At 60.1% G+C, this 10,638-nt stretch overlaps 3 protein-coding genes across 3 annotated transcripts; all 3 read right to left on the bottom strand.

The window, feature by feature from the left end:
- Positions 1-122: 122 nt before the first annotated feature.
- GNG13 (G protein subunit gamma 13) lies at positions 123-1,306 on the bottom strand (the record flags this gene model as incomplete). The annotated part of the gene is made up of 3 exons (XM_049768851.1): positions 123-329; positions 422-553; positions 1,299-1,306. Coding segments are annotated over 3 exons (246 nt in total), but the record flags the coding sequence as incomplete, so codon positions are not given.
- Positions 1,307-2,706: 1,400 nt separating this feature from the next.
- LOC126001570 (uncharacterized) lies at positions 2,707-5,655 on the bottom strand. The gene is made up of 9 exons (XM_049768852.1): positions 5,600-5,655; positions 5,394-5,447; positions 4,941-5,310; positions 4,748-4,855; positions 4,491-4,577; positions 4,295-4,402; positions 4,077-4,189; positions 3,215-3,337; positions 2,707-3,079 (listed from the first exon to the last, which is right to left on the bottom strand). The coding sequence occupies exons 1-9, from the start codon at positions 5,653-5,655 to the stop codon at positions 2,935-2,937; spliced, it is 1,164 nt and encodes a 387-aa protein (XP_049624809.1). The 3' UTR covers positions 2,707-2,934.
- A 114-nt stretch (positions 5,656-5,769) lies between these two features.
- On the bottom strand, positions 5,770-9,903 carry LOC126001571 (uncharacterized). Its single transcript, XM_049768853.1, has 9 exons — positions 9,758-9,903; positions 9,319-9,651; positions 9,099-9,192; positions 8,845-8,995; positions 8,594-8,735; positions 7,807-7,932; positions 7,665-7,727; positions 6,193-6,315; positions 5,770-6,021 (listed from the first exon to the last, which is right to left on the bottom strand). Exons 1-9 carry the CDS (start codon positions 9,901-9,903, stop codon positions 5,862-5,864), a joined length of 1,338 nt encoding a protein of 445 aa, XP_049624810.1. The 3' UTR covers positions 5,770-5,861.
- Positions 9,904-10,638: the final 735 nt, after the last annotated feature.

The following is a 10,638-nucleotide window of genomic DNA, read 5'->3' on the forward strand; positions in this document are numbered from 1 at the left end:
ACATTTGGACGCTCAGGTCCAGGCTACATCCCAGTTTATGGTGGACATGGGGGACCCAGGCTAGGAGTCTGGAACTGCAGCAGACTCCAGCGTTCCTGTCTCTGCCAGAAAACACTCGAGAGTTTCTCCTCTTTAATATCTTTTATAAAAGTGCCCTGAAGGAAGCTGGCTGGTCACTGATTGGCTGAAAGGCAGGGCAGGGCGGGCAGACTAGCCCTGGGCCTCACAGGATGGAGCACTTGCCCTTCTCCACCCATGGATTGTTCTTCATCAGGTCGGGGTTCAGGAAGGGGTCCTTGGGAATCCCATCCTCGATCCATTTGAGGAGCCTGGAGGGTAGGATGGGATGGGAGGGTGAGCCAGGGTCACAGGCCTGGCCCTGCAGGCTGGGCTGGGCTGGGATGTCGGACGGGACACTCACTCTGGGATGGACTTGGACGACATCTCCCTCTTGAACGCCAGCTGGTACTTGAGGCTCTCAACCTCCTTCTGGAACCGGGCCTCGTCCCACTCCTCGGTGGGGTCTCCTGACTCCGGGGCCGCCAGCTTGGTGCTGCAGAGCAGGGAGTAGGGGGTTGCCCACGTGACTCCAGGAAATCCCCAGGGCCCCTGGGCTTAGGGAGGAGTGTTGGGGTGCAGGCCAGCTGAGGCCCCACTAATGAGACCCAAACTGGAACCCCCCTCATGGGGCCAATTAAATGCAAAGACTTTCCATCCGAGGTTGGAAGAGGGAGCAGGGTGGGGCTCCCGGGCTGGTCCTGCCCCCTCGCAGGCCCTAGGATCCTTTTCGAGATGAAGGGCCACAGAGCCCCATTCTGCTTTGCATGGGCCCTCCTAGGTGAGCCCAATAATTTGGCTGTCGTTTGCATCTGCTCAGGCTGCCCTGTCCACGGTCGCTAAGGCCAAGCCAATCACAGGCCACTGCCTCTGGGGCCACCACACCAGCCACCCTTTTTGGCTCCAGGTGGAGGGCCTCAGGTGGGGGGCTTCATCCCACACTGAGTTGCCAGCTGCTGGGTGCAGAATGGTTCGGCTGAATGGCAGCTCCCTTCCCAGCCCCCACCCCATCCCAGTCATACAGGTGAGCTCCCGGGCCAAGTGGCTACAGCCCACAGCCCTGCAGCCCCGTAGCTGATCTCGCTGTCCCCACTACACACAAACACACGCACATATCACCCCCATCAGCAATGCCTACAGTTGAGGGACCACTCAGCAGGGACAGCTGGCCCCTGGGCAGGGACCTGAGTATGCAGATGGGGTCATCTGGCCCATCTGGGCTGTGAGCAAATAGCACCTACCTTGGAGGTCAGCGAGGAGAGTGGAGAGTGATGAGACAAGGATCAAATGATGGAGAGAGAAGCAAAGCAAAGGACCAGCAACTGCCAGAGTGGGGTGGGCGGAGCTCTGGCAACTGCCCCGCCCACTCTGGCACCTGGGCCCGCCCCTCCTGCTGTGGCAGCCAATTGCTCGGGACCATGAAGGCAGTCGGGCCTCTCCCCGGTGGGGGACCCCCAAGGACCTTGGACTGGGGCTGTCCAGGCTTGTCCCTTGCCCCACAATTAGGGCTTCAGCTGTCCTATCCTCTGGCCACCCTTCCCAGCCTAAAGGGGACCGCCCCCCCATGGTCACTAATTATGCACAGCTTTAGGGGTGACTTTGTGTAGGGCCACTGTCCAGCCCTGGAGCTTTGGGGTACGCCTCGGGCTGCCTCCCATTGCATGTCCCTCTGCCTTCTCAGAAGCACCTCATACTCTCCCACATCCACCCTCCCCAGGCGAGCTGCCTCCCAGGGGCATCTGGCTGACGTTGCCTGGCTGCATCCAGGTTGGGGGCCCCCAGGCTGCAACAGCAGTGTGAGGACAGGCCTGGAGCACTCAGCACTGAGTGCTGTGGCTGCCCCATCTGGGAGGTAGCATGTGGCAGGGTAGAATGGGGTCGCCTGCTTGCTGGGCCCATGAGGCGCCTGGAAGTGGGTCACACCAGAGAAGCAGGATTATTTTAGGCTGGATATTCAGGGTGGGGGTGCTAAGCACCTCGGGGCAGATGGTAGCCGAGTCCCCCTCCCCCGTGGCCCAGATGCAACACACTGGGGCTGCTCACACGGGGGCCTCCGAGGATGGGTGATGGGGGTTGGAGTAATAGCACGGTGGGGAGGGGCTCTTGCCTCGCACATGGCCAATTGGCCCATCAATCCGTGGCACCCCAGATGGTTCCCTGAGCATCGCAGAGAGTGATCTGGGGCATTGCCAGGGACAGCCATGAAACTAAAAATCCCCAAGGACAGGCTGTGGTCGGGGTCCAAAGGCCCCATATCTTTGGTTTGCACAAAGCTGGCACCAGTTATGCTCAGGGTGATTTCTTAGGCAATCATGGGTATCCACTTCCACGACTCTTTAGTTTTGGCTTCTCAGTGGGGCCCTGACTGGCAGGAACTGCTCACATGGACCAACCCCATTCTTGGATGGAGGCTCCCAATCCCATCTCTTCCTGAGTGCTGGTCTCACACATCTCAAAATCATCTTATGCAGGAGCCCTGGAGACCCCAGTCTGTGAGGTCCAGGTGGGGTGTGTGTGCTCAGCAGTCCAACACTTGGGACATCTGAGGTGGCTAGCTGGGAAGGGCTGGGGTAGGGTCCACTGACCCCGCAGTCATCCCACAGAGAGAGCATCTTTCCCATTCCCGACAGTGCCGACGTGCAAGATAGGGAAATAACAAAAATATCCCTTTATTCAACAGCAACTCACCAAGGAAATTAACTCTCACATTATTCTTGCCAAGAATCCAGAGTCCTCAGGCACTCGTGTGCATGCACAGGCACCGAGTCCAGGAGGACGGGGTCCCCTATTTGGGGCCAGGGCTCGCGGTCCACTCATTCTCCCTCTGCAAATCACGTGCTCTCTATGATGGCCAGGATCTGGCTCAGCTGGAGGTGCTCAGCCATTCCCAGGTGTGGGCTCTTGAAGGTCTGCGGTAAGGCGGATGTGGGCAACGTGGCCGCCTGAGCCCTTCAGGGCAGCCCCGGGTGGATGGACACTTACTCTGAGACGCTGCAGGTCCAGCAACTTTGCCCAGGGACACCTGACAGGCCAGGATAGGGTCAACGGCCACCAGGGCAGGCAGACCTACTCCCGCGGGATGGGCTGGAACAGGGAAGCAGGCAGGAGGGGCCCCAACCAGCCCAGGCTCTCTCTGCCCACAGGCAGTGCTGCTTACCGGTTCAGGTTTCTGGCCACCAGGTGGATGAGGGCGACACCGAGAGCCTGTAGCTCTGGCACCCTGGAGCCCAGGAGTAGGCAGAGCAGTTCACCCACGTAGTTGGGGCCCAGTGCCTGCCACCTGTGCACACAAGGATGGGTGTGTGTGTGTGTGTGTGTGTGTGTGTGTGTGCGCGCTCGTGTCTGCTGTACCCAGACAGTGTGTGTGTGTGTGTGTGTGTGTGTGCGCGCACGCGCGCGTGTCTGCTGTACCCCAGAGCCGTTGCCCAGTGTGTGTGTGTGTGTGTGTGTCACCCTGGAGCCCAGGAGTAGGCAGAGCAGTTCACCCACGTAGTTGGGGCCCAGTGCCTGCCACCTGTGCACACAAGGATGGGTGTGTGTGTGTGTGTGTGTGTGTGTGTGTGCGCGCGCTCGTGTCTGCTGTACCCCAGAGCCGTTGCCCAGTGTGTGTGTGTGTGTGTGTGTGTGCGCGCGCGCGTGCGCGCGCTCGTGTCTGCTGTACCCCAGAGCCGTTGCCCAGTGTGTGTGTGTGTGTGTGTGTGTGTGTGTGTGTGTGTGTGTGTGTGTGTGTGTCACCCTGGAGCCCAGGAGTAGGCAGAGCAGTTCACCCACGTAGTTGGGGCCCAGTGCCTGCCACCTGTGCACACAAGGATGGGTGTGTGTGTGTGTGTGTGTGTGTGTGTGTGCGCGCGCGCGCGCTCGTGTCTGCTGTACCCCAGAGCCGTTGCCCAGTGTGTGTGTGTGTGTGTGTGTGCGCGCGTGCGCGCGCTCGTGTCTGCTGTACCCCAGAGCCGTTGCCCAGTGTCAGGATGGCAAATGGGGGGAAGGGATGCCACTCCCCAAAACCCCACAGAACTCACGCCTCCAAGAGGACGCACTGCTGGTCACTTAACTCCTGTCTGACCATGTCCACCATGTCAGGGGCTCTGTGCTGGATGCTCTCCAGCAGCAGTTCCAGTGCCCACAAGTTCTCCTGGGGACACAGAAGGGCGCTGCAGGGGCACGCACGCACACACAAACACATGGGTTGAGGGGGCTGCACAGCCCATCCCTGGCCCGTGTGGAGCAGGAGCCTCACCCCAAGGTCCAAGATGAGGCTGAGCAGCGGTGGAAGCTGGGGCAGCTGGGCCAGCAGCATCTGGACAGTGGCCTGGATGCAGAGAATCAGGCAGGCCTCTCGGCACAGCTGCGGACAGGCGGGGGAGTCAGGGTACAGGGGACTGGGCACCACAGCAAGGGGGGTGAGGGATAGCATAAGGTCAGCAGAGACTCACAGAGGAGTTGAAGAGGTGGGCAGGCAGGACAGGTGTCACTTGGCTACTTAGGTCACGCAGGATGGTGTCGCCAGCTGTCAGGACCATCTGGGAGATCACAGTGGGTGTGGTGGTGGCTATGTGGGGACATGAAGGGCAGCCCACAATAGCCTTGGTGTAACAGAGAGCAGGGTCTGGGACAGGAACCAGACCATGGGAGTGAGGGTGTGTGTGTGCCCGCACAGGCGTGCGCATGCGTGCTGTGTCAATGGTCTTACCGTCTGGAAGGAGGGTGGGGGCACTTGCAGGGCCTGGCGGGTCAGGCCGTTGGGTCCCAGAGCAGAGCTGCTGCCCCACAGGGCAAGCAGGAAGCCCCAGCTCTGTATCTGTAACACAGGTGCTTGGTGGGCTCGGGACTCCAGGGATACCCCACCCTGACAGCACGCTCTCAACCCCCAGTGTGGCACTCACATCTTGGTACAGGGTTGGGTTGCGATAGAGCATGCGCAGGGCCTGCTTCACCAGCATATAGGGTTTCACCAGGGAGCCTGTGGGCACATAGAGCTGACGGATCTGAGCGGTCTCACCTGCAGGGAGCATAGTAGGGACTGGGGGAGTCTCACCTCCTTTGAACACCCACTGGTCTGCGCCCTGCAGTTGGTTGCCTGTGGGAACGCTGCTGGTCCAGAGCATCTTAAGGTAGTACTGGAAGTTGGAGGGCGTGAGCCGGCAGGCAGGGCAGCAGGCCTGGCTGGTGGGTGCCAGCAGCGCCTCCACAGCACCTACGAAGTCTCCGGTCTTGCAGAGGTAGAAAGGGACCTTGTCATGAAGATCCTGGAGCCTAGAAGGGACAGGTACTTGGGCTGTGGTGCGACGGTGGCGGGACCTGGTGCTGGCTGGGGGGAGGGGAAACGGTCCCCTCACCTGATTCTCTCTGAGCTGGTCACGGCTCTCAGATAGCGGACGAGCTCTCGGTACCTACAAGGGCAGTAGTGTAGGTGTTCTGCAGCAGGAGGCCCAGGGCCAGTTCCTGGCTGGCCCACACCAGCCACCAGCCACCTAGCTTTGCTTGTGCAACCAAAGCCCAGTCTGCCAGCCTGGTGCCCACCATCCTCCCACCCCACCGCTACACAGCTGAGGGCCCCTTGTAGCTTCTCTGCTCGCAGGCCCCATATGCAGAGAGCATCCGATCACTGCATGCCAGGACCCCTCCAGGCCACCAGAGACAGAGTGGACAGGAGGCAATGCAACCGCAGAGGAGCATGAGGACCCCAAAGCATGGCCCTACAATCACAAGCATCGCCGGCTGATCTCTTTGGGCCTCCCTGAAGAGGAGGGTTCAGCAGCCCAGGCTGCAGGAGACTCGGATGGCCCACTGGAGGTGCTGTGCACCTACCGCCCAGCGCTCTCCAGGCAGTCCACCCTGGCCCTGATGACTGGGAAGTGCTCACTGAAGGTCGACCCTCGGCCTCGCTGCTTCTGGGGACCAGCCAAGTTTTGTCCTCTTAAGATGGTTGTCAGCACCCTGTGATCCCATGGCATGATGTTCAAGCTACAGAGAAGATGCATGTCATGAAATGCCCTGCTCCGACAGGCCAGTACCCCTGTGGGCTGTGCCCAGGGCACCAACCTCAGCAGACAACAGTCCCCCCCACCCGGCAGCGGGAACCAAGAGGGCAAAGGACATCAATGCACACCCGTGTGGCCTGTGCCAGGCACTCACGAGGTGAAGAACCGGCTGCAGTGTGGCGGGAGGGGCACGGAGTAGAAGAAACGGGTCAGCTTCTCGCACAGGGGCTGTGCTAGGCCGCCCACCACCAGGAGGCGCTGTAGGTGTTGTGTTATCCTGTGTGGGACAAGGCAAAAATGCACACAAACACTCACACACACACACGTTCATGCAAACGCACACATTGTTACTCATATGGACAAGATGCGTTCATGATACCCTCAGATGTACATGCATAGCATCCATACATGGGTGCTTGCGTTTGCCTTGCAAGCAGCCGATCCAGGACCAAAGGCGGTTGGTTCGAATCCCGGTGTGCCATAGGTCCCCCATGCCTGCCAGGAGCTATTTCTGAGCAGACAGCCAGGAGTAACTCCTGAGCACCGCCGGGTGTGACCCAAAAACCAAAAAAAAAAAAAAAAAACCAACAACAACAAAAAGAATACAGACACACACTTGCATGTTGACATGTTTACTCCCAATAATGCTGACGTAGCCACATGGACACACTCATGTTCATATAACTCACTGGACATACATACATACACCCACGTGGGAACACGAAAATATGTGCACTTTTATGCATGCTCACAGACACACAAATTTACTCACACGAACACTCAGAACAAGAGCACCCTCTCACATACACTCACAAGTGTTTACGTGAAAATATATGCTCACATCCTTATTCTTTTTTGGGGGGCGGGGGGGGGGCCCACACCCAGCAGTGCTCAGGGGCCACTCCTGGCTCTGAGCTCAGAAATCGCTCCTGGCAGGCTTGGGGAGCCATATAGGATGCCGGGAATCGAACCCAGGTCCATCCTGGGTCTGCCGCATGCAAGGCAAATGCCCTACAGATCTCTCCAGCCCCTCACCTCCATATTCAAAGGAACACACAACCAACCAACATAAATACACAGGCACTCGTGTGAACACACCTGTATGACTAAGTAGCCATGTCGTGTTGCTGCGCTCACATGGATAGTATAAGTAGCACCCACCTGCACACTTACACATGTGATCATGCAGCTCACACACGACTACACAGATGTGAATGTCTATACACATGCCTATGCTTGTTTGCATGCTCAGCCCGTCCAGAACACACTCACGTGCTTCCCGAAGTGTGTACAGGGGTGGGGGGGGTACTCAGAGCAGCAGGCTCTGGAGGGGTGTGGGCAGCTCCATAGGTGAAAATCGGGGCAGAGCAGGGTCACCCTGAAGGGCACAGGCTGTGAAGCAGGCGGGGACTGAGACTACAGTGCTATTTGGAGCCCCTGAGGAGGCCACTCACAGCTGACCCAGTGGACAAACCCAGAGGACACAGACCTTTGGGCAGAGCCCAGAGCTCTGGGTGCTGCAGCTCCCTAGAGGCACAAGGTGTGGTGTGGTGCATGGTAGAAGCAGCAGCACAGGCCCCTGTGCCCCTTGGCCTCCCTCTTCTGCTGGGAGCCCCTGGGACTTACCTATCCATGAGCACCGGTACCGCTACCTTCAAACATTCCAGACTCTCGGGTTTTGGGGAGGTCCTGGAGTGGGGGCAACAATCACCATGAACCCCTAGCCGGGGGGCCACCAGTGGTCCAAGGAGGGCACAGAGAGCCTTACTTGGAAGGGTCACTGTGCACCGAGAGCTCCCGGAACACTCCCAGCAACATGACAGCTGATGCCTTGGGGTGCTCCTTCTTGGCCTCATCAACGAACAAAGATGCCACCCTGAAGACTTCTGAGTACCTGAGGGAGAAAGGCTGGTTCCAGGGCACCTACCTACCTGCATGTGTGTGGCCTTGGGTGACCCCTGTACCACTCAACAACAAAAATAACCAGTTTGGGGGCCAGAGAAAGACCACAGCGGTAGAGTGTTTGCCTAGCACATGGTCGACCAGAGAGGGACCCAGTTTGGTTCCCATATGATTCCCCAGCTTGCCAGGGGCGATTCCTGAGTACAGAGCCAGGAGTAACCCCTGAGCACCGCTGGGTGTGGCCCAATAACCAACCAATAAATACGAAGTTTAAACAAACAAAACAGATTCCAGCTTAGCAGATTAAAAGCAATTTTTTTTTTGTTTGGGTGTTGAGCTATACTTGTGTGTACTCAAGAATCACTCCTGGAAGGCTCGGGGGACCATATGGGGTTGTAGAGATTGAGTTCGGGCTAGCCGTGTGCAAGGCCAGTGGTTTACCCACTAGACTAAACCATCATGCCAGCCCCATTTGTTAGTAATCAAATGTCCTTTGCGGGGCAAGCACTGACCATGAGCCCCACCCCCAGCTCCTTCAATGGTCATCAGTGGCGAGGAAGTAAGAGCAGCCCTGGTGCACCTGGATCCAGGAAGTCCCCAAACCCCTCCAAAATGCCCTGCAGTGAATTCAGGGGAGACCCCACCACGCTCACCGGTGCTCAGGTGCCTCTGGGCACTGTCTCTTGCTGAGTGGGGGCTGAGATATGCATTGCAGCCGGTCACTGGGAGGTGTTCCACAGAGATAGTGAGAGTAGGCTGCAGAGAGCTCGGGGATAAAGCACTGCAGACGCTGCCCTGTGGGACCAAGGGGGTGGGGGGAGGAAATTGTGGCACTCCCTCCTCTCCGCGGCAGCACCCCTCTAGTCTTGTCCCTGGCCCCCAAAGGTGCGGGGCACACCCTCACCCCCACGCCGCAAATGCACGTCGATCTCTGAGGGCTCCAGGTAGAAGGTGGTGAGGATGCCACACAGCTCCTGGTTGCGCTCGGCCTTCCAGTACTGGCTCCGGCCGTGTGCGTTGCAGTGGCACTGGGTCGGGGTCGTCCAGGACAGGCACTGCGGATCAGGGGACAGACAGGAAGGGGGGTGCAAGGATCAAGCCTGGGAGCCAAGCCCTCACTCGGGTGGCTAGCGTCTCCCCAGCCCAGCGGGCACCCACCTCGGTGACAGGCTTGTCACACACATAACAGAAGCACTTGGGGCAAGAGTCGGCGTTGCTGCCCACGGGCTGGGTCGTCTCGCGCTCGGTCCTCCTGGAAGGGAAGGCGTGCATAGTGGATTTGTGTGTGTAGCGGATTTGTGTGTGAGTGCGGCATGGAGAGCGAGCACCCCGTGAAGTCTTGGGGCGCCCAGCAGGGAAGGGGCGGGCCTGTGCTCACTGGAAGGCGTGGGCCGGGCAGTCGTGCCGCGCGTGGGGCAGCACGTCCGCGTCCCTGCAGAAGGTCACCAGGACCTCGGAGTCCTCCTCGCACGCGGGGGGCTTGTCACCGGGCGGGCGGCTGGCGGCTGCAAGCGGGACGGGGTGCACGGGGCGGGCCGCGGCCGTGGGCCCTTCCCGGCCGGGGGCGCCTTTGGGGGTCCCGATCGCTTCCACCAGCTGGACCGCGTCGTTCGCGCCGTCGTCGTCGTCGTCGCTGCTGAGCCAGATCAAGGCCGGGCGCGCGGCCGAGGCTCCCCCGCCGGACCCCATGGCGCCAGCAGCCGGGCCCGACCTGTATCCGGGGAGGGGGGCGCTGTCAGGGTCCCCCGCGCGGTTTCCTCCCGCCACGACCCCGAGACACCCCGGGGCCCCGACGCGGGACTTCACACCCGGCGTACCCGCCGCCGCCTCTGCCCCGCCGCTCCCGCGCCCACTTTCGAGCGCGCCTCTGGCCACGCCCACTCGCTTCCACTTCCGGTCTGCGCAGGAAGGGGCGGGGCGTGTCGCGGGCAGCTTCGGGTGTGAAGTTGACGGAGGCGGCCATGTTGGAGCCTGGCAGCGAGGCCCGGGCGGCCATGTTGGTGTCTGGTACTACGGGTAGCAAGGAGGGTCGTGCTGCGGGAGGGCTGGCGGTGGCTTGTGCGTCTCGGCGGCTCCTGCCTGAGGCTCCTGAGGGGGGATATGTTTGGTTCTCTCTCTCCCGTGGTTCCTGGCAGATCCTGGGCGGAAGCCAGCCATGGCGGCGACGGAAGTCCGGAACTCGGGATTTCTGGAGCTGCCCGAGTGCGGGTCTCGGCTTCATTGACAGGTCCGGCCCCCCCCGCACCCAGAGTCCAGATCGGGCTGCGCAGGGTTGACCTGGCCGCCAGGGGGCGCTGCAGCCCGAGTGCGTCGAGAGCAAGCGTGGACGCTGCCTGCCCATCTAGTATCTGCTGGTCCAGGCTCGACTGCCTCGGGCCTCCCAGCCAACCTAAAGCCCCGTCACCAGGCCTAAGCCAGACCAGGGCCTTGGGTCTTGTTGACAGTAGGCTGAGGAGGACAATCACCAGAAAGATGCTTCTTAGGGGTTGGAGAAACAGCACAGCCCCTAGAGCACAGGCTGTGAACCCCCACCTGGGTTCCATCTTTGGCAGTCCGTAAGGTCCCTTGGGCAGCACCAGGATGGTCCAAACACACCACACACACACACACACACACACACACACACACACACACACACACACACACACACACACACACACACACACACACCACCATCATCCCCCCCCACACACACACA

This window comes from Suncus etruscus, chromosome 2 (genome assembly GCF_024139225.1).
Source record: "Suncus etruscus isolate mSunEtr1 chromosome 2, mSunEtr1.pri.cur, whole genome shotgun sequence".
Classification (NCBI taxonomy): Eukaryota; Metazoa; Chordata; class Mammalia; order Eulipotyphla; family Soricidae; genus Suncus; species Suncus etruscus.